Source organism: Brassica napus, chromosome C2 (assembly GCF_020379485.1).
Source record: "Brassica napus cultivar Da-Ae chromosome C2, Da-Ae, whole genome shotgun sequence".
Lineage (NCBI taxonomy): Eukaryota > Viridiplantae > Streptophyta > Magnoliopsida > Brassicales > Brassicaceae > Brassica > Brassica napus.
The window spans coordinates 51005328-51033259 of record NC_063445.1 but is presented as its reverse complement, the minus strand read 5'-3'; the positions used below and the strand labels follow the sequence as shown (position 1 = coordinate 51033259).

Here is a 27932-nt window from a genome sequence, read left to right as displayed (position 1 = left end):
AAGTTGCTTAAATAAATTGGTAGCAATATTGTAAATCTCTTAACAAGGTAGGTAAATTTAACATGATTACACAAAAAAAACCGTTTCAATGATTTGATGATAAACAATCTATAGGTTTACATATATAACCTATAGATTTTTTCCAACACATATAGATTATTAAGAGCAGGACCACTAACGATAATTCATATCAAACTTAAAGAACATTCAATAATTCGACTAAAAGAGTTGACAACTTGTTGATCTAGTTGTATGAAAAAATTCCAAAAAAAAAATCATGTCCAATTTAACACGGTGGTCCAGTTTGAGTACAAAGAAACACAGAGGTCCAACATCCAAAACTAGTTTACAAATGCTTGAAATAAACTACACCGACGTTACTATCTATGATGTAAATCTATTAAAACAACGTTAGCTATACTTAGAATATGTTTTTTTTTTTGCTCTTTTGGTATCGAGCGTCTAAGATTTGTTAGAAGAACTGCTTTTGCGTTTTATGTTTTTGCACGAGTTTGAATTTGTGTTCGCAATTAAATACGATTTTTTTTTAATTTGCCAGTAATAATTAACTTACTCTTATATAAAAGTATTACATATATAATATGTTCAGTTCGTATATATATTAATATATGTATTAAATTAAATGAAGTTCTAACAACAAAATGCATTTGTGTTTGTTGCCATGTAATTCTGTGACAGTCTGAGCAATATCTCTTGAAACAATCATATGATGGAATGTATTTAAAAGGTTGCTGACGCGTGAATTATTATCTAATTGGTTGCTTCTTACCTAATCAAAAGATTAATTAGTGAAACATCATAGTGCATTGATTAGAATATATCGTTTTATTGGTTAATTCCACCCACTGCCTATTGATTCCTATCAGTCACTTTCTTTCTCTACAAGTTGAAATTTTATATAGGAGATTCGATATTAACTGAAAGAACAGGTATCCATTAGCTTACGTCCCCTTTTTGATTCGTCGATAAAAAGCCGAAAACATAAGAGTATAATCTATTGTAAGATTCAATCAAATGTACCTTAAGCTTAACCTTGAAACTTGGTCAAAGTTCCAAATTCGTCTAACAACAAATCATGCTTTTAAGAGGAAACTATCTATTACTATGTTAAATATTAGTATTTTAAGGAGTTTTAGGTACGTAAATTAGAAAATAATTTAAAGGTCTGATTAGCAATCATCATCATCACTGCGAGCTCACATAAAGTGTGCCTAAATATAACTCAGCTCGAGAGGAGTTTTACTACAACCCATGGAATCTTATTGGACCTGCGAGATGATACTGAAGTCTTAACTCTGAACCATCATGCATGCTTCTGTGAGATGAAAACTATATGCCATATGTAATCTGTTCCTAAAGAGTTTTTCTATCGAGAATCAGAACTATACACTCCAAATTCAGGCATGGCATTCGGCTACCTATTTGAGTACGGATCAGTTTTTTTGGATATTAGTTTTTCAAGTTTTGAAATCAGCCTCCATTCGGGTATTGCAAAATTTCGGATCGGATTCGAGTCGGATCTCCTGGGTGCAAATGTGCAAATGGGTTTGGTTCTGATATTTAGGAACCTGAAAATAACCGAATTAAAATATCTGGAACGGATTCGGATATTTATACTCAAAATACCCATATTACTCGATTTAGTTCAGATATTTTGTATCCAAACTATCCAAATGAACCAAGAAATAACCAAAAATACTCATTCTATACAGTTTTGTTTGAGTATTTCTACCAAAACTATTTTATTTTATCTGAAAATACACAAAAGTATTAAGTAATATATTTAATTTATTATTTTAATTTAAATTATTAAAATAATTATAAGTATAATTATAACTAATATTTTTAGATATATTACCTTTCAGATATCTTTGGTTGGGTCCGGTACCAAAGATGGATATAGCAATTTAGGATCCATTCGGTTATTTACTCCGAACTCCGGATCCGATCGGATTGGGACCATGATCTTCGGTTCTGGATATTTTGCCTAGTACTGCTTAAATTATCATTGAGTTTTGATCAAAAACGTTTCGAATATCAATGCGACCTTTTCTTTCTGAAAATAAAATATGTGATTGTATCACTCACCGTTCATCATAAGAAGCAAAACTAACATATCTACCTCTCCTAGAGAAACCAACAACATACAGCTGCGGAGAATCATCAAAGCACAAAAAATATGTAATCGAAGGGGCTGAAAATGCAAGTAACCTATATCTCATCATGAAATGCATCACCTAAAGCTAAGATCAACAATTTGCAAAGTCATTATAGAAACATTGGAAGACAAAGATAGATGTCTTAACATTGGCAAGAACTCATCACCGAAAACAAGTTATATGCTCATCTGAAGTTACAATGTACCAACTTATAACCGAAAAGGAAGAAGATCTATATACTGAAAGAGTGTTCAAGAAGGTACATCTCCATCAGGCATCTCCCAGTTGTCTTCTTCTTCATCCTTCTTCTTACTCTTGGATGCTGCCGCTGCTGCTTCTTCTCTAGTCTCTTGAGTAAACTTTGCAAAAGGACGCCTGAAAAACAAAACCACAAATACAAACTCAATCCCTCTTCCACGTTTCAATTCTTGAAAGCTACTCTCTCCAAGGTTTTATAAAACAAAATTGTTTAAATTACATTGTTTACTTTTTTATTATATTAATTAATGGTAAATTTCATCATTGGTTAAAAGTTATAGGAATAATTGATTACAAATAATAATAATTGAAATATGTTTTCTTAATATTTGTAAAAAAATTCTAAAACATTACTAAATCACAAGATAGGAGGTTAAAGACAAAACCTTTTCTTGTTACGCTTAGCAGCATCACGAGTCCTACGCTTCTTCTCATCCTGTTTGTTCTCGAAGTATCTCCTTCGCTTGCATTCCTGTATAACTCCAGTTCTCATCACCTCCCTTCTAAACCGATTCACCAGCCTCTCCTCAGACTCGTTATCCTCCACAAACACCTGCACGTTGTACCCCGAGCTGCTGAAGAAGAGCGTGTTCGAGTACGCAAGCGACGGGCATATCACGGAAGCGAGCTCCGAGGAGAGCGAAGCGGTGGAAGAAGGAGGTTTCTCGATGGCGAGATCGTTCTTCCGCCTGTGAGAGACTGTTGGAGTAGGGAGAGTGAGGCTCGGAGGAGGAGGAGCAGGTTTGGTTTGAGGTTTGAAGGGAGACATGGAGGAGATGAAGCTCGTGAGTGAGAAGGAAGACGCCATTGCTGCGATGAGGAAGATGAGGTTTGAAAGAGATGTGGATTGTAGATAAAGTGTGACTCTGTGGATCAGTTACGGGTCAAGATATTGAACCCGGTGGGTTTGGGTATTTTAAACCGGATGCGATAGATGGGCCAAATCGTTTCTTATGGCCCATTGCTGGATTATTTTGTTATTTGTTTTTTTCTCTTTCGAGTTTACCTGTTTTTTTTTTCTGTATGTTTTGAGTTTTGACTGAGTTGATTACTTGTTTATTTAGAGGTTTTTTTAATTTTAAAATATTGCAGTGTCTGCTATGGTTTGATTAAAATATTTCCCTGGGAAGCGATTATGGTGGTGACTGTCTACGTGAACTTACTCTTTATTAAATCAAAAAGTCACTGTATAATTTTCAAAATATATTTATTAAGGTGCATTAAAGCTACTTTTGGTTGCTGCTTAATATAATAAGTCTACATGATTTGAAAATCAAGATTTGATGCAACTAACGAAGACTTGAGATTGGCCGGTTTGGCAGTTGTTGATCTCCTATGAATCTTACAGAAAGCTATCTATGTTTTTTCCTTAGCTACTATATACATGTGGAGGTTCGTAAATAATATACTTTAAATTGTTCAATTCTGTAATTTTTTTTTGAAAGAATGTTAAATTAATTCAACAAAAAAAAATTGTTTTTACATTGGATGTTACTTGCTATTGAAAGTTTAAATTAAAAAAAAAAGTTTAAATTGAAATAGTAAACTTTCCGGCGTTGCCTCTATCTTGAAGCGAACCATTCAGCCAATCCTTTGTCGTGAGTATGGCCATTTGTATCCAGGAGGATGATAAACGGTTGTGAACCTGTTTATCAATCACTTTGATCAATGTGGCCCATAGAGTAGGTGATTCTCCATGCTTCCTTTGATTGCGCTCTCTCCAAATTGTACAGATTCACTACAAGAAAACATCAAGGATTCTGAGGGAAAAAATCGTCGGAATTTCGTCGGAATATCGTTATTCCGACGCAATTCCGACGAAATACGTCGTCGGAAATAATTCCTCGGAATTTCTTTTTTCCTCTGAAATCCCTCGGAATTTTCCGACGGAATTCCGAGGAAATAAATTTCCGAGGAAATTCCGAGGATCCCTTGTTTGTCGGAAAAGTCCTCGGAATATACCGAGGTAGAACTTCGTCGGGATAATTCCTCGGAAGTTCATCGATCGATGCGTGTTTGGACATATATACATCGATCGATAGGAGTATACCGACGGACTTTTTCCTCGGTTTATTCCGAGGAACTGTTCCCTCGGTATATTCCGAGGGATCCGTTCCTCGGAATTTTCCGAGGGAGTTGTCCCTTGGAAAATTCCGAGGGAAATGTCCCTCGCTATATTTTTTAAAAAAAACGGATCGATCGATGCGTTTTTGTTCAAAAACGCATCGATCGATGTAGTGAAAAATATAATTAATTTCCTCGAAATGTAAAAAATATTAATTTTTTTGAAAAAATAAAATTTCTGAAATTTAAATTCGAAAATATGAAATTAAAAGTAAAATTGAAATCATACTAATTAATATTCAAAGTTTCACAAATAAAAATAAAACATTCCGAGATTGGGGAAAAAAAAACTACGGGTCTGGCACGTCCGGGAACACCTCGTTCGGGTACATCCTCTGCATCATCTCCATCATTTGCTGGTTCAGCCTCCTCTGTGCCTCATAGCCCGCCTGTTGAGCCGCCATCTGGGTCTCCAACAAAGATATTCGATCATCTTTGTCCTTCAACTGAGCCGTAAGTACTTCTGGATCAACAAAGGGCGGTGGTGCAGAAGAAGGAGGAACCGACCGGGTGCGACGACCCAAACCGAACAAACGTCCCTTCTTCTTTGGAACCGACTGAATAGAAAAAAGCCAAATTTAGAAATTTAAACCAAGAAATAAATGAATTGAACTTAAAAAAAAGAACTTACGGATTCAACGATTTCGTTGATTCGAAACCGGGACAAGTTGGTCGAAGCCGTCGAAGCGTCATCCTCGGTTTGAAGCTGAGACACTTCGTCTACCACCTGAGTTTGGACCAGGTCGACCACGTCCCTCACAAGACCGTCATCAATCTGGCCGGTCTTCTTGTTGGTATACGCCCTCCTCATTAGGGCGAGATCATCGACCGGCTCGCCATCATTTTCTTCCGCCTTGAAAAAAAACATAAAATTAAAGAAACATTAGAAATTAGAAGAAATGCACAATAAATTTAAATTCTGAAACTCAAATAATTGAAGAAAAAGCGGTTGAACTTACCATGCGATCTCCGAGAGTGGCAATAGATTGAGCACCCAAGTTATGCTTGTAGATGCCCTTCCCTTTACGGTCGCTCCTGCGGTTGGTGGAGTTGGTGGAAGAAGTTTCTTTCGTCTCCTCCTTATCCCAATGCGCACACAACTCCTTCCAGACCGTATCGTTCATCGACTTTGGGACCTTTTAATTAAAAAAAAAAGAAAAAGTTTAATAAATTAAAAAATAGTTTAATAAATTAAAAAATTGTTTAATAAATTAAATCGAACCTTATTGATTTCCCACTTCTTCTTCCACTCGTGGATCTGCTTCCCATAGTTGTCCATTACTTTATGGACGAAGTGGTGATAGATAAAGAGCGTCTCATCGGAATTCCAGTTGAACTCTTGCTGAAAAAAAAACACAATTAGTAGAAAATTTATATTAAAGATTAAAAATATAAGTAAAAAATTAGAATACTTACCGCAAACTGACGAAACCACAGAACCTGCTTGTCGGTTGGGAAGTGAGTGAAAGTCGGATGTCCACTGTCGAGGGCCGAGTACATCATACGGTTGATCCATGCGCTGATCCCGTTCCCGGATCGGTTGAACCTTATTAAAAGAACAAACGGTTAATAATGAATCCAAATTTAAAGAAAAAAAATGTTTAATTACCATGTTTGACCCCGTCCATGTGGATACGGAGTGAGATACGGAAGATGGTCACGACCGGGCTGTTGAACCAACTCCGCAACCCTCATCACTCCCGGAGGACCCGGAGGAACAGGAGCGGATGCAGCAGCGGGAGCGAGAGGAGCATGAGCGGGTGCAGCAGAGGGAGATGTATGGTTGGAGCTGTGGGGCGAAGGGGAATCCTGAAAATGGCTGGAATCCCGAGACTGGCTCCCCGTACCACCACGACCACGACGCTGTCGAGGCCGGGTCTGATCATCATGAGACCTGTAAATTAAAAAAATATATTTAATAAATACAGAAATATATAAATTAATTTTTTTTATTAAAAAAAAATCCCAAATAATTTAATCACAGAAAAAGATTTATATATATTAAATTTTTTTAATAATATATAAAAATAGTTCTAATAAACAAAAATAGTTTTAATAAATAAAAATTGTTTAATAATTACAAAAAATAGTTTTAATAATATATATATATATGAAAAATATTTTTAAATCCCAAATAATAGTATTTAATCACAAAAAAGTTTTATAGATATTTAAAATGTTTTGTAAAATCCAAAAAATCGAATTTATATAGAATTTTTTTTTTGTAAAATCCAAAAAATCGAATTTATATAGAAAAATCGTTTTGTAAAATACAAAAATCGATTTTATATACAAAAATCGATTTTATAAATACAAAAAATAAAAAAATTATAAAAAAATTCTAAATCAATTCAACAAAACAAATTATTCAACCAAATCACAATTCTAAACCTATTATACAACCAAATCACAATCCTAACCAATCACCCTAACAAAAATCTATCAAAACTACACAAAAACCTAACAAATAGAACCTAAGAGAGTGGGATAGGGTCCTTACATGATTTGTGTAAGAGAAGAGGGAGATCGCCGGAGATATCGTCGGATTTCAGGGGGAAATCGCCGGAGAGAAAGAGAGGAGGCGCAGAGGAAGAAGAGAGAAATGGGGAAGAAGAAGGGGCTCGTGGTTATAAAACCTAGGGTCCGACGGACATTATCCGTCGGAATTCCGTCGGAATTCTAATTTCAATTTTCGCGAAATATTTGCCCGGTAAAATGAAAATATTCCGAGGAAATTCCGACAGATAGTAAAATATCCGTCGGAATTTCCTCGGAATATTCCGAGGAAATACCGAGGAACTAGTGTTTGGGGTTTCAAAACATCAATTTTTTTTGCCGTATTTCATTTCTTATACAATTGTAATGCATACCATTGAGGATTCTTTGTATACATGAGCATAAACCATGAAATAACAAATTTCAAAACTAATTGAAAGTATTCCCTTTACCGTTCGTTAAAAGGTATAAGTGTTTCTCTTATGTTGCGAGATTTCGTTCATACAATCGGAAAAGTGTTAATTATACGGTAAGGAACAAATTTTTGACTTCATAATGAACGTAAGACACTTAATAAGGGTTATATAGGTGTTATTCAAACGGCAAAACGTTGTTTTCGGTTTAAAAACCCTATTTCCTCGGAATTTCCTCGGATTATTCCGAGGGAACTCCGAGGAAACCCTCTTCTTCCTCGAAATTTCCTCGGAATATTCCGAGGAAATTCCGACGAACTAGTGTTTGGGGTTTCAAAACGTAATTTTTTTAAAAAAAACGCATCGATCGATGCGTTTTTGAACAAAAACAAATCGATCGATTACTAAGATGGCCCGGGCCGTAAGATTGTGATCGATCGATGAGAGTATCCCATCGATCTATCGACAATCTGAATTGTTCCTCGGAATTTCCTCGGAAAATCTTGTATGTTTTTTTAAAAATGCATCGATCGATGCGTTATAGAACAAAAACGCATCGATCGATTACTAGGATGGACCGGGCCGTAAGATTGTGATCGATCGATGAGATTAACCCATCGATCTATCGACAATCTGAATTGTTCCTCGGAATTTCATCGGAAAATCTTGTATGTTTTTTTAAAAATGCATCGATCGATGCGTTATAGAACAAAAACGCATCGATCGATTACTAGGATTTACGGGGCCGTAAGATTGTGATCGATCGATGAGAGTAACCCATCGATCTATCGACAATCTGAATTGTTCCTCGGAATTTCGTCGGAAAATCTTGTATGTTTTTTTAAAAATGCATCGATCGATGCGTTATAGAACAAAAACGCATCGATCGATTACTAGGATTTACGGGGCCGTAAGATTGTGATCGATCGATGAGAGTAACCCATCGATCTATCGACAATCTGAATTGTTCCTCGGAATTTCGTCGGAAAATCTTGTATGTTTTTTTAAAAATGCATCGATCGATGCGTTATAGAACACAAACGCATCGATCGATTACTAGGATGGACCGGGCCGTAAGATTGTGATCGATCGATGAGAGTATCCCATCGATCGATCGACAATCTGAATTGTTCCTCGGAATTTCCTCGGAAAATCTTGTATGTTTTTTTAAAAACGCATCGATCGATGCGTTATAGAACAAAAACGCATCGATCGATTACCAAGATGGCCCGGGCCGTAAGAATGTGATCGATCGATGCGTTATAGAAACAAAACGCATCGATCGATGCGTGTTCGGAAAACAGAATTATAAGGCAAAACCCGACCTTTTTTGGATCTAAACCTTAGAACTCTCATCCCCTCCGATTTCCCCTATAATTCGCCCCCCCCCCTTTCTCTCTCTATAATCATCCGATTTGAACAATTTTGGGCTCTATTCCACTTGATTTTTCGAGCTCTACCTGATTCCTACACTCGTCTTCACCCTAAGACAGGTATACTCCGCGAATCTCCACATTCTGAAATCGTGTTCTTGAGCAATTTTTTGGGTTTTGTGAATTTCTTATTTCCGTGTTGATTCCTTGATCAAATATGCATGAAACAGATGTTTAAACATGGAATAGAACACAATTGTCTGTGATCAACGAGTTTGGAACATGATTTGAGATGATTTAGGGATAGAGAATTTTTTTCAATTTCGTTTTTTTTTATCACAACTCGATTTTGCTTTTCATTTTCATGTTCAGCTTTGCCTTCTTAATTGATTATAACCATGTTGAGAGCAATGATTCTATTTTGTAGAGAATGAAGCGCACGAAAACATCAGCAAAGAAAAACACACAAGAAGCGGGTTCGTCACAGCTGGAGAAGCAAAGGCCAAAGAAGTGGGATAAGTCTGATACCACCCACTACAACAACATGAAGAAGGTAGCCGTTCCGGCTACACAACTAGCATGTCCTGAGACGATGACAATATTGGGAATCAAAGCAGACATTGAAGGACTGTTCCAGAACATGGGTCTAGGCCAACTATGCAACCTCAAGGAACCCACTTATCCGGAGTTGGTACGCCAGTTCATAGCATCCGCATACGTCACCCGTCCCGATGATAGCCATCAGGAAGGTTTTCTGGCATTCGTAGTGCAGAAAGTATACTATGAGGTATCTTTCACAGACCTCTGCGGACTATTTGGATTGAGTGCGGGGGAGAGGACATATGGTCTTTATTGGACTTCAGAGCTGTTGAACTTCTGGGAAACGATTGGCACAGGGGTTTATAGATCTTCTCAGGCAAAGGAGTCACTTATCCGGAGCCCAGTACTGAGATATGCGACACGCCTCATTGGCTCATTGCTATACGGGACAACCACAGCCGCATCAGTCACGCAATGGGAGTTGTGCCTCCTGTACCAAGGTGTGAGGCATTTGCTACCGGCATTTGGAAACTCTACATTCCCACCTGCTACTGCCTTCAACATGGGAGCGGTGCTGGCCGCAAACTTAGCAGGATACAAGGGGAAAGTAACCAAATCCAAGAGCAATGCATGTGGATTTGGTGCAGTGATTACTCGGATCCTTAGACATGTGGGTGTAGACTGTGAGAACCACCAGGTAGCACTGGACAGATCGAACAACATTGCTTGGAACTACCTGGATGTCATTTCTCTAGTAAGTAAGGAGTTCATAGCTGGTCCCCACTCGAGGATCGATCGGGATGGTCCTTACGTCTACGTATTCCAGGACCGAGCGAAGAAAACACTCTACTGCCACCTGCCTCAGATCGGCCTGACTGCTCTACTTTCAGAGGCTGCAGTTGAGTTTCTACCCCCTGCTACCGCACTAGTAGACAAGCCATCCTTCTTCACGCCAAAATATCAGACCAAAGGCAAGGGCGTGGTTGATGAAGAAGGACAAGATGAGGCTGCACAAGCCATTCCAGATGATTCACAACCCCATCAGCTACTCCCATCAGACTCCAGCCAGTACAAGCTGCAAGAGCTTCCACCGAACGCCACTTCGCGCCAGCAACAACATTGGAGAGATCAGAGCATAAAGACAAACAACGACATGCTACACAAGATCTGGGCTGCCATTTCACGTATCAGGCCGTGTCGTTGCCAAAAGGATGATGTAGTTCATCGGGACAACTCTCCATCCAGCTCTGGTTCGGGTTCGAGTGGTACACACAGGGTAAGAAAGAGGTCCAAGAGACCCAACGATGCAGGAACATCTGGAGCAGGAGACGAGGAGTAGGAGCTATCACCGGCTATTTTATTTTCTTTTCTATTCTAACGTTTTATGGTCTTATTTTCTGTTAATTTTGAACTGAGTTTTTTTTTAGGTTTCTTAATTATGAGTTCGTATTTCTTTTACATGGTTTCTTTGTTTTATTTGGTTGTGTTTTGTGTAGCTTTTAATTCGTATTCAGCTTTGCCTTGCTAGATAAACCAAATAACTATTATCCAAGGAAAGAGGTTATATCAAGTGTTCCTCGGAATTTCCTCGGTATTTCTTAAAAAAAAAAAAAATAAGTTCAATGGTAGTCTGTTTCCGAGTCATCATCACCAGATGAATCTGAATCTGGATCTTGGTGAAACTCTCCAATTACTGGTTCATCCTCTACGTGAACGACGGCTTCCTCTCCAAAGTCGGTTAAATCGACTACAAGGCCAACTCCAGCTAAATCTTCTGCTGCACTACAGTTGCCGGATGTGCTTGGTTGTAGTGGGTCTTCCAGCTCAGAACTTCCCTGAACTCGGCCTCTCGGGTTGAGTCTTGTAACAGTAACCCATGGATCATCTCTGTTCCTTACCCGGGGGTACTTGATATAACAAACCTGTAACATTTAGAAAAATTATAAATTAATACACATGATGATGAATCATTCTGAATAATTAACATTTAATTACCTGATCGGCCTGGGAAGCAAGAATGAAAGGATCATAATATTGCAGCTTTCGCCTCGAATTTACTGATGTAACACCAAATGCATCTGTTCTCACACCTCGATCTGGGGTGTTGTCGTGCCAATCACAATAGAAAACAGTACAGCGCAATCCAACCATGCCCAAATACTTGATTTCCAAAATCTCATGTATGTGTCCGTAGTATACATCATCTCCTGATGCAGAACAAACGCCAGCATCATAAGTCGTACTCGAACGTCTCCTCTTCTGAGTTGTGAATGCATATCCTCGAGTACAAAATCTCGGATATGACTTCACAACAAAGTTTGGTCCAACGACCATCTCACGTATCCAATCGTCAAATGTTTCACCTCTGGCCAAACCAGCAGACACCTATTAATAGCACATATATATATATTATATCAATAAATGTGAATTAGTATAAATATGTGATAAAATATATTTTAATTTGTTTAAAGCACTCACATAAGTAAACATCCATCCAGTAAATTCTCTCTGCTTCATTTCTTCTAGTTCGTCCTCTGTGGCGTATCTATACTCGAACCGCTTTTCTGCCATGAAAATCCTGTATATGATGACAATAATGTAATTAATTAAGATTTAAATTTCAACTTGTTAAAATAAAAATTTGTAAGCTCATTTATTTACCTCTCATATTGAAGAACGTCTTCGCAGTTGGTGAGCAAATATGTTTGCAAATGACTGCGCTCCTGCTCAGTAAGTCGACGGTCCTTTGGTTTTCCGTAACATGATATGTTGCCCGTTCGCCTCTATCATCATGCCGAGCAGGTCTTCTGTTTTTGGTCTGAACTTCTGCTGGAAAGTAGTACTCGGCAAAGTTTGAAGTTTCTTCATTGATCATCTGTGCGACTATAGAACCTTCCACCCTACTTAAATTTTTCACCATCTTCTTCAAATGGAACATATACCGCTCATACAGATACATCCATCTATACTGCACAGGACCACCAAGTTCCAATTCTCTTGCCAGGTGAATAACAAGATGCTCCATAACATCAAAAAATGAGGGAGGAAATATCTTCTCAAGGTTGCACTGAATCACGGCTATGTTAGTCTTCAAATTTTCAATACCTTCAAGAGTCACTGATCTCGTGCATAAATCGCGGAAGAAACCACTTATCCCTGCAATTGCTTCATGAACATTTCGTGGTAATATTTCCTTGAAGGCGAACGGAAGGAGGCGCTGCATCATTACATGGCAATCGTGGCTTTTCAAGCCAGTAAACTTTCCTTCCTTTCTGTCGATACAGTTACGCAAATTTGATGCGTAACCGTCTGGAAATTCCACATCGTTTGAAATCCAATCAAAGAACGCATCTTTTCCCGCTGCATCAAGTCGGTATATGGGAAAAGGAGCCCTACCATTCTCATCAACATGAAGTTCTGAACGAGCACATATATCGACTAAATCCAGTCTTGACTTCAAATTATCCTTTGTTTTACCTTGAACATTAAGGATCGTGTTCATGAGATTGTCAAAAAAGTTCTTCTCAATATGCATGACATCTAAATTATGCCTTAGCAGATGATCCTCCCAGTATGGCAGATCCCAGAAAATACTTTTTTGTGCCAGTTATGTAGTTCTCCAACAGCATCTACCGGAAAACGCTCATGTCCACCGACTTCTGGCGTCCTTTCTGCACCAAAATCTCTTAGTTGTATCTTCAAATCTTTCCCACAAATTTCCGGAGGTGGACTGTCAAACACCCTCTTGTTCTTCGTAAACAAATTCCTACTCCTACGATATGGATGATCAGGTGGTAGGAATCTCCTGTGACAGTCAAACCAACACGTTTTCCTTCCGTGCTTTAGTTGGAAAGCATCAGTGTTATCTTGACAATATGGACATGATAGCCTTCCATGCGTTGTCCATCCAGACAACATACCATATGCTGGAAAATCACTTATTGTCCACATTAGTACTGCCCGCATTTGAAAGTTTTCTTTACACGAAACATCGTATGTTTCAGCACCTTGAGCCCATAGTTGTTGCAACTCATATATTAGTGGCTGAAGAAACACATCAAGTGATCTCTTAGGATGCTCTGGTCCGGGAACGAGAATCGAGAGAAACAAAAACTCTCGTCGCAAGCACAAGTTTGGGGGGAGGTTGTATGGTGTAAGAATGACGGGCCATAGAGAATACTGTCTTCCACTCTTGCCAAACGGACTGAAACCATCAGTACATAATCCAAGGTAGACATTTCTTCTCTCATACGCAAAGTCGGGATACTTTGATTGGAAATGCTTCCACGCTTTTGCATCTGAAGGATGTCTGATCTCACCATCTGTTGAGTGCTCCGCATGCCATCTCATTGGTTGCGCTGTGCGTTCAGACAGATACAACCTCTGCAACCTTTCCGTCAAAGGTAAATACCACATCCTTTTATATGGCACTGGAACTCTTCCAATTGTATCTTTATAACGAGGCTTTCCACAAAATTTGCATGTAACCCGCTGTTCATCCACCCTCCAATAAATCATGCAGTTGTCGCTGCATACATCTATTACCTGATACGATAAACCAAGACCAGCTACGAGTTTCTGAACCTCGTAGTATGAACCAGGAGCTACATTATCCTCGGGTAGAATACCTTTTACAAAATCAGCAATCGCATCCACACAGTCTTCAGCCAAATTATAATCTGTTTTAATGCCCATCAATCTTGTAGCAGATGATAAAGCTGAATGACCATCTCTGCAACCTTCGTACAATGGTTGCTTTCCAGCATCCAACATATCATAAAATCTCCTAGCTTCTGCATTGGGTAAATCTTCCCCTCTAAAATGATCATTTACCATCTGCTCAGTACCTACACCATAATCTACATCCGTTCTAATTGGTTCTTCTAATCTAACCGCTGGCTGAGGTTCACTAGTACTACCATGTTCATAATCAGTTTCCCCATGATGATACCAAATTTTGTAACTTCGTGTAAACCCACTCAAATATAGATGAGTCCAAACATCCCACTCTTTAATAACCTTTCTATTTTTACAATTAGAGCAAGGACATCTTAACATACCTGTTTTTGCTTCCGGTTGTCGGTGAACTAACCCCATGAATTCGGTTATACCTCGTTGGTATTCTTCCGTAAGCAATCTCGTGTTCGGATCCAAATGAGGTCGATCGATCCAAGAACGAAAATAATTTGAAGAAGACATATTTTTTATGAATCAAATTCGTGTGTAAATAGAGTAAGAGGGAGGATGAAGATATGAAGTGAATGAAGAGGAAGAGGAGTGCTTGTATTTATAGTTTAAATCCTGCCGACATACCGAGGAAATTCCGACGGAATTCCGACGGACAAAACTAGTTCGTCGGAATTTCCTCGGAATTTTGTAAAATCCCCCAACGGCTCTCCAACGGCTATAATATTTCCTCGGAATTCATCGGTTTTTTCCGAGGAACAGAGTTTTCCTCGGAATTTCCTCGGAATATTCCGACGGACTGTAGTTTCCTCGGAATCCCGTCGGTATATTCCGAGGAAATTCCGAGGAAACCCAATTTTGTGTTTCCTCGGAATTTCCTCGGAAATTCCTCGATATATTCCGAGGATTTCATTTTCCGTCGGAATGTCCGTCAGAATATCGCTGTTTTCTTGTAGTGATTCTGTAATTATTTAATTGATTAAAGCGTGAAAATATGAGTTAAAAACTGTTCATTTTAAAATTTGAACAAAACGTTTGCTTCTGTTTTTATTTATCGAGAGAGAGAGTATCAAAAACCGGTTCTTAGATTTTTTAGTTAAAAGTTAAGAAACGGATTCTTATATTCCGTTAAGAACAACACCCTAAGAAACCCCCAATAATCATGCTCTAAGCCTTTGATTCTGTATTAAAAATTTAAAACCAATGTCTAACAACGTCAACACCATTACATTTGGTGTCGAGACTAAAAAAAAGTTTAATCAAATTAATCTAAAAGCTAATTGATTAACAAGTTTTAATTATTACGTAATTCGTTTCTTACTAACAGCTGTTTTGGAGAAAAAACAACCATTTTATGAAATTGAATGATCTGTACTGTCGAATGTCTTGTTATCAAAAAAAAAAAAAAACAATGATCTGTATTTTCTATGCGTTTTCTGTTCCTTTATAAATTAGAGCTACACAACGTAACAGCTGATAATTAAATATGTCTAATACAGTATGTATTTTTGTCGAAGTGAAAATTTTGTGGTTTTTTTGCTTTATACTTTTATGTCTATAATATGTACATAGCATTAAACTTCAAACTTTATGAAACGTAGAAAATACTAAACGAGTTTACTTTTGTTACCCTGTACATACATGCATGTTTGCATGAACACTAAATAAACCCGTCAAAACCGTTTGTTGTCTCTCCATGCCAGCGCTTTAAATTTTTTCTCCAAAATCGTTGTATTTTTGCCGATATTATACGCTACGACACCTAAATGAACTCTAAAACGTAGTATAAGGATGTCGAGGACAGGTATTAAAAAACGAGCCCCAAATTCATAGCACTCAAGCCATCGGTTAATTCGATATTAATCAGTCCAAATCGTCCAGCTTAGCATCTAACTCTTTTACAGAATTTGGTTGGCTCGTTTAATATAACGTTAATTTGATTCTTATTATTGTTAACTAGGTAGTCGTACGCGCGGATAATTGATTATAAAGTTTTGTTGCAACCAAATTTTGTTGTTCGAATACCAACAACTCTCCAAGTGGTCTTCGATGTAATGAATGATCTCCTGGTTTCCACATGTGAGTTTGAGTTGCACAATCCTTAAGCAAAAAATTACTTTCCTTAAAAAGATCAATTCGGATGAAGTGTAGATAGCCTGACTTATAAATGGCATATCTCATAAACCATTACTCCTTTTGGTATGAAACCAATTCGCCGCGTGCTCTGGTTGAGTTGAGAATCTATAGCAACTGGTTTCACAGTTAAACTCTTCATGGTTGCAAAGATATCCTTCTTTGAATGCACCTATGTTGCTGTTGGCTCCAGTGTAGCTTGTATGGTTGATCGCATGAGCTGGTGGTCCAGCTACTGACTTGAGGTCCTCATCATTTCGTTGTTGTTAGATCTAAAGTAGAGCGATGACTTCGTGTATGGGAGTTTAGTTTTTTTCTCCACATAAAACTTTGTATGATGTCAATGTTGTTGGTGTTAAAGTAGAAGCAAGTTTTTAGTGTTGTTACAAAGAAAAGTTTCTGTAATAACAAAAGAAAAAAGAGTAAATAGATTAGTATAAGATTTTTAAATGAGATATCTTGTTTGGATACTATAAGGAATCATTCTTAGGTAATATAAATTGTTTTCGAGTTTGTCATAGTAGAATATTGGTACATGATCTATTTTATTGTTTAAACTTTAAGTGCTACTGAGAGTTTTATTTGTAGCAAATCTTAACAATAAATTTGACATAATAATTATCTTTACTATATTATTTTTATATGATTGTGGAATGCTTTAAAATCAAGGAAATTATTTCTTTTAATATTACAATAAATAAGTTCAACTCAAACCTGTTTTTAATGTTAATCTTTCTTATAGTTTTATTTTATTTGGTCAATCATCTAGTTATAAGTTGTACTGAGTATTACATAGTGTTCTTACTCTTTTGGCTATGGCTTTTAGACCCATTTATTGATTTGGGAAGTGAAGACAAAGTCGGAATTCAAAGACAATTTATAAACTAAACCACATGCACTAAGAAACATTTTTGTTGAGCTTTTCCTCAATACCAGGCTCAATAGTGATGTAAGTGATCTGCTTCATTACTTCCAAAGAGCTGAAGAGGTCGATTACCCGCTTGTGAGCTTAAATATGTCCCTTGTGTTTGGTACCTACAATACATAAAACAAAAAAAATCTAGGCTCCCACAACATAGGTCAACTAAATGACAAACTCAGACCAAAGTCGGATTTAAATCACAGCAATTAAGACTGGAGACTGGAAAATATATAAGCACTGTTGTACAATGGCTGTCATAAGGTGCTCATTTATATTTATAAAGAACACCAAGTGTAAAATAAACAAACCATTTACATTTTTTGATGTAAACAAACCTAACGATAATAAGATAATTCATGATGTAACTCCAAGGGGAAAAATCCTTGAACAGCTGGTTTGTATTGTTCTAGCAATGAATGTGAAATTTTGTTTTGATGACTTGGTTTGACATCTCTCACGGATAATCTTTTGCTTCATTCCAAATTCTATTTTGTAATTACTCACACATAAACCTATGAAGATTGATGGAGAACCTATCATGGTCCATATCTAATTGATGAAATAGTTAGATTATCCTACTGCAATGATTGTAAATCTGACTGAAATATATATCCCATTGTATACACTACAACATTAAGCTGGATTCATTAGATTCTAACTCCAAGTGACAACAACAAAGGGAAGACAGAAGATAGATAGTCATATATTATAGTGAAATTTGTAACTGTACCTTTGTTTTTCTTGTTGGTTCGCAGCTTTCACCAACTCTTTATTTGTCCTCCTCTTCCACACATACGTGACTGATCATTTGATCCCATATACTTTATATATGCAATGAGTAATGCCACGACCATTCAATCACAATACATAACGGAAAATCCATATGGAACCAAATAAACCCATACAAACCAACTATAGAATAAGAGACAATTGTGACAAAAAGGGAAAAAAGAGTTACATAAACAATGAATAGTTTCAAGACTTTTGTCTACTAAAAGCTGATTAAAAATGCAACATTACCATTTTCTAGAGTGCTCTTAGACCTCCCCTTTCTTTTTGTTTCATAGCTGCTTTGTTAATGCATCTCAATTCGACTGTGGAATCATCAAAACAGGTGGAAACTCTGTTTAAGAATAACTTCTCTACAATGAACCCGTAGAAATGCAGTATAAAATGGATTATATATACCTCACGGTGAACATCACTAATAGCCGTCTCCGAAGGTGCACCCTTGGCCTTAATAGTTGCGACTTGTGAAAAGCCTGGAAGCTCGATCGAGTATCATATTTCAAATGAACAACATCAACTAAACCAAGCAAAATAAAGTTTAATAAGGGAAAAAAATAGCTTACCTTGATAGCATAAGATTGGCCATGAACATAGGTTCGATACAAGACCTATTGTAAATGCCAAAACAATAAACAATATTATGGGATGCTTTTGAGGATACACCTAAACAGATCCTGCTAGGTATTGTAAATGTGAGTATTACACTAACTACTTTGCTAGTTACATATCAAATTTTTACACTGGTCAACATACTCACTGATTATCTTATTACATTTTCATCCTGAAAATCAGACAACTAAATTTGACGTCAGACACGCCAAGGGAAATTTCTACTAAGCAATAGTTATAAATGTGTACACTTGCTAGGCGTAGAACATAAGAGAGAGAGAGAGAGAGAGAGAGAGAGAGAGAGAGAGAGAGAGAGAGAGAGAGAGAGAGAGAGAGAGAGAGAGAGAGAGAGAGGGGGAGAGGCAAAAGAAGTGACTTTACCTCTCCACGGATAAGTTGGTTAGTTACTTTCACTGGAACTTTCCTGTAGATCGTTTAAAGCTTGCTAATCCTCTTCACCGGGAGTAACATCATTTGAAGAATAAAACAGCCTGGGAATTTGTTGTCGAACAAACAGTACCCTATAGATCATAGATATGATTAAATTATTTATGTATAAAAGATTTATACGGTTAAAACATAGAAAAATTTCTCTCGATAAGAAAGTAAACAGACTAATGAATCTAATGAAATATTGAGAGAAAATTAGCAAATGCGGTGGTGTCAATGATGACCATATACTGAATATAATACCTTTTTAAGCTAAACAGTGAGGAAGCAGAAAAATAAGAGCGTTTAACGTAGGCAGTCGGCACGTACCTCTTCATCAATCATCAACAGAAACTTTGACTCTCCAGATCCCGGTAAAATCTGGTTGAAGAAAAGTGCAGAAGGAACTTTCGCAGTGGTGTCTGTCGATCGGTTTGCCATGTCGATATTACAAATGAGCATGAATGAATTTTTACCGACTGAGGAAGAGGACGATGGAGATATTTTTATTTGAAGAGGGGGATGTGTGAGTAATGAAGGTAATTTGAAGAGACATAGCTATTGTCGATTGAGAGAGAGAGGATGCGGAGAGGTGCTCCAAGTTTCGTCTAGATGATTAATTAAGGAGCTTTGAAGATGCATTGTTAATTGGGCTCTAACAAAATACAAATTATATTGTGGGTCGTCGTATATGTATATTGGGTATAACTGAAAAGAAGTCTGGGAAGAGGCTGACGTGTAAACTTGATTGGTGGGGAATATTTTAACCGACGTAGCACCCTTTAGAATCTCCAAAAATAGCTTCTTTTATATAGTAGAAATTAAGATTTATTAACTAACTCACTTTCTTGATGTATCTCGTTTCTCTAGTTTTCCTCTTAATACACATGTTTCAACCTTAGATAATTCGTCAAAGTTCCGACTAATACCTTATCAAAATTAATTTGTGTTCACCATTCACCAACATCAAATGTTATAAGAATTAACACAATGTACTGCCGCACCTGCACCGTGTACGACTTGTGGCATTTTGGGTTGGGTGATGCCTTATTTTTTAGCATTTAATTTCTCAAGTGGACTAACTTTCAGAATTAATTATATAATGATGGCGACTTCTTATTGTCATCATCCAAATTTTCATATTAAATTTTGCATGTGTAATGATTCAAAAATCATGTTTTATGTAAAATAGTACATAGGTCTCATGATAATCGTTGTCGATTTGGGATATTAGGACCACAATTCTATATCGTCCAAATCTTTAAAAATGCGCTGGCTTAGAAAAAAACGGTGAACTAAGAATTGCTCTTTTAACCACTTTAATCACCTAACCATTCAAAATTTAAATTGTATATTGCCTATGCTACTCTATCATATATATTTACGATCTATATTTTGAGTCGACGTTGCAGATTGTACCGATATATGTGGGTCTGACTAAACCAATGTGTAACCCAGTTTCAAATTGGACTAGAAAAACTACGGAATTCTTTTTGGTCACTCCATTGTATGAGAATCCAAATTATTATTCTTTTGGATAATATAAGATATATATATTTCTTCATTTTAGAAAAGGATCATATGTATTTCCAAAACTAATAAATTATGTTGTAAAGCGTATCAAAATGGTATGTCATTCTATAATTCTATTACCTTTTTTTTTTTGCTTTTCAAGAAACCTTGTTTTAATATTTCTTTCTTCTTTGCTATAAATTTTCGATCATGTATGAGAATCCAATTTTTTGTTCTTTGGGATATTCGGTCTATATATAACGAGTATGATCAACAAGATTTCATATACTGTTTTTTGTTTGGTTAGCTACAATTTGTATAGTTTAAAACTTCAATCTCGGGTTGATTGAAGCTATTGGACCAGGTAGAAACATAGCAAAAGGTAGAAGGAAGAAAGGTTCATGGTTTGTTTTTTCGATATCATGTGGTGTATAAAAAAGTAACACATAGGACGACGTGACACCTGGTTTAATCTATTGACTAAGTAATAATCCGCTCAAAATTTGATTATTGGTTTTGTTATTTTTAATAAAAATACATTAAATATGTTTAATCTGGATATTGGTTCGGTTTTAATTTTTTTTTTTTGTTTTAATCTTCAAAAATATAACTATTAATTTAAATTAATATTCATTTTAGTTTATTCGGTTAAAATGTTTGATTTTTTGGTTTTTTTGGGTAAAAACCAAAAATTAATATTATTTATTTATTCTCATGTTATAAATTTTAGATAGTCGTCATGTCGAACCAATAGTTTCATATAATAGTTTCTAAACATATAATATTTAAGAAAAAGAAAAGAAAATTATTAAGACAAATCAATTCACTATAATTTGGTCGGTAGTGAAAAAAGCATTAAGAAAAAATATTTCAACTTTCAAAAAAATTAGATACTTCAATTGTGGTGAATACTTAGTTACAAGGTGCAGGTGTACATGTATGTGTATGTAAAAGGTATATAAAAATAGTTGACAAATATATAAAGATATTGTTAACTAATATTAAATAACATTTTTGTTCAAAATAATACATGAAAGATAAAATTAAAATTAATTTAAAATAAAAAAGGCCTTGACATTAGTCATTTTTTCTTACAAAGAAAATAAAATTGTATCCGTAAATATGAGTGGGCACAGATCGAATATCTGGGTATTTGAAAGCATTTGTGTCGATTCGATCTTTAGCCACATAGATTCGGTGACTCGGATATCCGAAATGTTTTAGAATTTTAAAGAATATCCGATTTGATCCGTAAATAAAATAAAATTTTAAAAATAATTAAATAAATTAATAATAACATTTTATTACAAAAATAAAGCATTATTTAACTTTTTAAGTACTAGTACATAATATAATAAATTTAATTCATAAAAATATTGTAAAACTGATATAAAGTATAATATATATAACATATATATATATATAATTCTTTACATATATATATATATATGTATATAACAGATCGAATTAGATACATGTTCCTAAAAATATTGGTATTTGTGATTTGTTTCTTTTTTTGATATTGTATTTTAGTACTCTCTCTGTTCCAAAATAGTTGATGTTTTATATGAAGACACAATAATTAAGACATACACATTTTTCTAAAAAATAACACACTAAAAATATAAAATAAATCTAATCTAGCCAATCATCAAAAATACTATACAACATCATTGGTCACACAGTTTTCAATGAACTTTAAACTAATTAAAAAATATCAAACATCATATATTTTGAAACATCAATAACTCTTCAAAACATTATCTATTATGAAACGGATGGAGTATTTGATTTGTTTTGTAGAGTTACGGATATCCAGATTTTTTGGTTCAAATCAAAACAGATAACGAATCGAATCAAAATTTATGAATATTTTGCTCAACTTTATCCGTAAACAATAAAAATAATATATATATATATATATATATATATATTTAGTTTGGCTTTTGATTCGTTATCTATTTTTATTCAAACCGAAAAATCCAGAGTTTTATTAGAACCATGTATGTGAGTTTTATATTAAAAAAACGCAAATTACATAGTGTGAACACATTTATGAATATAGTGTGAACGCGTTAACATATTTATTATCAAATCATTATAAAACTTCACTGTGTATTATAGTGTGAATGCATTTATTACAATGCTTCTCTTTTAGTATATAAGAGATTAGGTAAGATTATTTAATGTTAAGAATAAAGAACGACAAATGTTAATTACTTATTCTTTGTACATGACTACAAGTGACATATACTAAAAAAAAAGTGACGGATAAACTGTCATGGATAATACAGCCGTGATTGGTGAACATGGTAGTATTACTATTATTAGAAATCATTTAGCTAAATGTCCACGCTATATTTGTAAGAAGCTTAAATGGAAACTTTTTTCTAAATAATATAGCGTATATCGATTTCTAAATAATCAGCGTAAATGACTATAATTAATATAAGGGAGAATTGCCAAGTGTGACTCAAAATTTGGAGTCAAACCCAAAACAATACCCCAACTTGGCTCAAAGGCAAAAGTAACCTAAAAAACTATTGAAATTACAACTATCCCCTTGTGACCAAACAAAAAAACGGAATTTTTTTTACGTTTCTACCCCTCGCAAGTCGTCCGTTTAGACGACTTGAAAATAAGTCGTCCAGACGACTTAACTGAAAGTCGTCTGTTTAGACGACTTGAAAATAAGTCGTCCAGACGACTTAACTGAAAGTCGTCTGGACAGTTAGTCTTAAACATAATTTAAAAATTTTGTAAAAAATATTTTGATAAGTGAAAAATGGGAATTATGTAATTAACATATGTCTTAGGAGGTATAAATTAAGATATAACAAATTTCAATTGTTTTCAGCATAGATGAGTGAAAGTAGTGAGTCATGATATTCTTTAGTTTATGTTTCATCAACATATGTTGTAGTATTGTATGTGTTCTTAGGGTTAGATTTTGGAAAGCATTAAAACCGTTTTTGAAAATTTTTAAAATTACTTATGCGTGTTCATTTCTGTGTATAGTAAACACTATTTAAGTATAATTTGATTTTATAACGTGGTTAGTTAGTTAATCTAGTCATTTTAGTTTAGGGGTTCATTTTAGGGTCTAGGACGACTTAATATTTTGTCGTCTGAAAACAGACGACTAAATATTAAGTCGTCTGTTGTACATTATCAGCCAGAATAAGTCGTCTAAACCGGACCAAACCTTAAAGTTTACCAATGTACTTTTAAAGCTAACCGGATTATTTACCCAATATATAAGGTGATTTTTTTTTTGTTTCATTTTTCGCGAAATTCAGAAACCCTAACAGTTCTCTCTCAAAGGCGATTTCGAATTCCCACGATTTCCGAACAAACCATCGTTCTCAACGTCGGCTATCTATCTCACTTCATTCTCACCGTTGTCGCCGCAGCTTCTTCTAACCCTAGCGCCACCGATTCCTCTAAACCCTAGCGCCGCCGATTCCTCTAAACCCTAGCGCCGCCGCTTCCACTATTTCCGAACAAACCATCGCCCTCGCCACCGTGGTCACCAACGTTCTCACCGCCGCTTCCTCTAAACACTAGCGCCGCCGCTTCTTCTAAACCCTAGTGCCGCCGCTTCTTCTCTGTAAACCTTAGCGCCGTTTCTTTGTAAACCCTAACGCCGGTAAGTCATCAATCTCGAGGAAAAGATGAACATAAAACGTTGTCTCTATCAATTTACTCATTCTCACCGTTTCACGTTTATTTTTTCAGATCTATAACCGCAATGACGAGTACTCCAACTCCTTCTGCGACTAATCAGGTCCGCTTTGTACTGGAAGACTTGTAAGTAATTTAAGTCGTCTGGAAAGTCTTCCAACTGGACGACTTAGTAGATGACTTAAATATAAGTCGTCCATTTGGAAGACTTTCCAGACGACTTAAATTACTTACAAGTCTTCCAGTACAAAGCGGACCTGATTAGTCCATTTGGAAGACTTTCCAGACGACTTAAATTTAAGTCGTCTGGAAAGTCGTCCAGTTGGACGAATTTCCAGACGACTTAATTATAAGTCGTCTACTAAGTCGTCTGGACTTATATTGTTGTCTTTGATTATTTTGCAGACAAAAAGGATGGATAATTCAGAACTCCCCCGTAGGTTATACACATCAGGGGAAGAGCCAGAAGCCCACAATAGCATTTCGTATCATACGGATAACAGCAAGTTGCATACTGCTCTTAGGGAAGCTCTTACTGATGACGAATTTGAAGAGTTGAAGGAGTCGAGTTTGGGAGTTTTCATCAAGTTCAAGGAGCAGGGATTTGGTTGGGCTTCAAGGCTGGTTCACTACATGCTCAGTTTCAAACTGGACATTAAGAAGAAGTATGAGATGTGGTCTCTCGTTGGTCCAGAACCTTTGAGGTTTTCACTGTTAGAGTTTGAAAACCTCACTGGTCTAAACTGCGAGTACATCGAGGACCTTGAGACACCAAAATGTGACGTTACCCAAGAGATGGTTTCTTTCTGGGGGATGCTGGGAGTTCATCTGGAAGCTGGGCCAACTACTGATCAGATAATAGCAGCACTGAAGAGATGCGGGGATTGGTCCAGGGAAGATCGCAAGCGGCTCGCGTACCTCTCCATCTTCACTGGGTTCATTGAAGGGAGAAAGTTTTCAACCGCTACACGATCTACTCTGGCAAGGCTAGTGATGGATTTAGAACGGTTTGAGAATTATCCATGGGGGAGAGTCGCGTTTAAGGTGCTGATGGACTCTTTGTGGAACAAAGAAATTACTGGCTGTTACACCGTGGATGGGTTTATACAAGTTCTTCAGGTCTGGGCGTACACAGCTATGCCGGAATTGGGTGCTAGTATTGGTGGTCCCAGAGCAGACAGTCCGTCTCCACCGATACTGGCTTACGAGGGCAGCAGAGGCCGCAGATCAATGAAAGCTGCTATCTTGAGTCAGGTATTTACTTCAATCCAAAAGACTGCGCAGACGACTTATAATAAGTCGTCTGGAAGGTCGTCCAGCTGGACGACTTATCTAACTCGATTCTTCTATTTACTGCAGATCCGCGTGATCAACTTTGTTGAGAAGGACATTAGTGAAATGTGGCCAAAATGGGACTCTGATGTTGAGGACCTGCCCGCGGAGAACATCATTAAAGTCATGTATGAGCGGAGACCGTGGAAGTGGACCATGGATTGCTGGGAAGTCACTGGTACTAAGGTCTATACAAAACCTAAGGTTGTGACTCCATCGAAGAATGCCAAAGAGATGGTTGTGTTGGAGGAGGAGGAGGAGGAGGAGGAAGACAATCCAAGACCTCGGAAGAAAGCTCGTAAAGAGGCTCCTAAAGTGGCTAGTGAAGAGGCTAGAGAAGAGGCTAGAGGGGTGACCAGAGAGGATTTGGAAATTATGTTCAAGGGCGTAGCTGACTGCATGAAAGAAGGGTTTAAGAAGTGCATGAGGGAGTTTAGGAAGTTGTCCGATAGATTGGAAGCTGTGGAGAAGAAGGTTGGTGTCACCAATCAGGCTACCCCTCCACCTCTAACCAATCAGGCTACCCCTCAAGATAAACAGCCTACCCCTCTTGCCAAAGAAACCGGGGGTAGTAACAAACAGGCTACCCCTCATGCCAATGAAACCGTGGTTAGTAACCAGCCTCCTCCTCATCAAACCAAACAGCAGCCTCCTCCTCCTCAAAAGAAACAGCCTCCTCCTCCTCCTCAAAAGAAACAGCCTCCTCCTCAAAAGAAACAGCCTCCTCAAATCAAAGAGGTTAGTATCAAATCCAGGGTTAACTAGTTGTCCAGACGACTGTAAAAGTTGTCTGGACGACTAGTTGACCCTGGACGACTTAAACGTAAGTTGTCTGGACGACTAGTTGACCACGGAAGACTTAATTTTAAGTCGTCCAGGGTCAACTAGTCATCCAGACGATTTATATTTAAGTCGTCCAGGGTCAACTAGTCGTCCAGACAACTTTTATTTAAGTCGTCCAGGGTTAACTTGTGTGCAACTTTTATTGCAGAGATGGTTGCCGAAGGATACAGCAACCGAGGTGAACTCGGTATATAAGATCTTGCCGGAGGATAAAGCAGATGGTGTCACCTCCAAAGAGATTGTTGCTGTCACTTCCACCGATCACCAACCGAGCCTCGCTTCCACCGATCAACAACCGAGCCTCGCTTCCACCGAGCCAAGCGATCCAGTTTCAGAACCGAGCCTGGTTGTATTGGACAAGCGTGCAAAGAGTAAACGAGCGAAGACACCTGCTCCCACTGTGAGATCTCCTTATACGGCAGAGAAAAAAAAAGATAAAGTGGCAGCCTATAATCCATATCCGCCAGTAAACAAAGATAAGTTGAAGGAACTCGCTGATTGGTTGAAAACTGATCCGTAAGTGATTGCTTTACCCATAATAGCTTGATTTAGTCGTCCAAAACTGATTGCTTTTTTGTTTGCAGTCATTATTCAACTAAGACCGAGGACAAACCACGTACATCACCAACAAGGTGGTACCACTTCCTCCGGACAGCCAGAGAATGGCTGGAAGACTACGTAAGTCTTCTGCACACGATTTAAGTCGTCTACAAAGTCGTCCAAGTAGATTACTTTCCAGATGACTTAAAGATAAATCGTCTGGAAAGTCGTCTACTTGGACGACCACGTAGACGACTTATATTTAAGTCGTCTGGTAACTTCTAACTTGTTATATTTAATATGCAGCATATAGATGCTTGGATTAATGTGCTAAGGCAGAGGTATCAGGAGAACCCACAAGCTTTCAGGAGCGAGCGAATGTGCTTCCTGGATCACAACTTTTCCCAGTCTTGGAGAGAGCAGTATCAGCTCTTCAAAACATCGGAACCTGATCACAAAGGTTTAGGAAGAGTTCTACCTGGTGGGGCGTCGAATTTTTATGACGGATCAATACCTTCATTTTGCCAATCAAACAAGAAGTGGGGGGAGGACATTGATGATATCTATGCGCCAGTGAACTTGAACGACAAGCATTGGGTTGCTATTTGGATATCGATCCCTAAGAGGCACATAGTCGTCTGGGACAGCATACCTTCATCTAGTGTACCAGACGCATGGGATGCGATAATGGAGCCTTTTCTCCAGATGGTCCCTTATCTGCTTGTTGAGTGCGCAGCCACCGACGAAATACGGGTCAAATACGGGTTGGAGCCATACACATATGAGAGACCGCTGAAAGGTGTACCCACGGCCAACAATGGTGATTGTGGCGTGTACGCTGTAAAGTACATTGAATGTCATGCTCTTGGGGTCTCCTTTGACCCTAAAGACTTTGCTAGGTGCAACGCGAAGAAAATGAGGGATAATATGGCGGTGGATATATGGAAGGAGCTTGTTGATCAGCATTTGAAAGAAAATGTGGATGGTGATAAGTTCGTGGGCATGTATGATTAGATTTGTGTTTGTATTTGAACTTGTCTTTGTATTTGAACATGATTTTTTAACGAGC

The 27932-nt window shown here is 37.1% G+C and overlaps 1 protein-coding gene across 1 annotated transcript; it reads right to left on the bottom strand.

Annotated features, from left to right (window-relative positions):
• Positions 1-2277: 2277 nt before the first annotated feature.
• On the bottom strand, positions 2278-3324 carry BNAC02G36680D (30S ribosomal protein S21, chloroplastic). Its single transcript, XM_013829549.3, has 2 exons — positions 2825-3324; positions 2278-2555 (listed from the first exon to the last, which is right to left on the bottom strand). The coding sequence occupies exons 1-2, from the start codon at positions 3244-3246 to the stop codon at positions 2432-2434; spliced, it is 546 nt and encodes a 181-aa protein (XP_013685003.2). The 5' UTR covers positions 3247-3324; the 3' UTR covers positions 2278-2431.
• Between the last annotated feature and the right edge of the window lie 24608 nt (positions 3325-27932).

Excerpts from the sequence above, each read along its gene's own strand:
- BNAC02G36680D (XM_013829549.3), bottom strand. The coding sequence starts at position 3,246 with ATGGCGTCTTCCTTCTCACTCACGAGCTTCATCTCCTCCATGTCTCCC. Across the intron at positions 2,556-2,824 it reads GCTAAGCGTAACAAGAAAAG|GCGTCCTTTTGCAAAGTTTA; the intron begins GTTTTGTCTTTA and ends TTTGTTTTTCAG.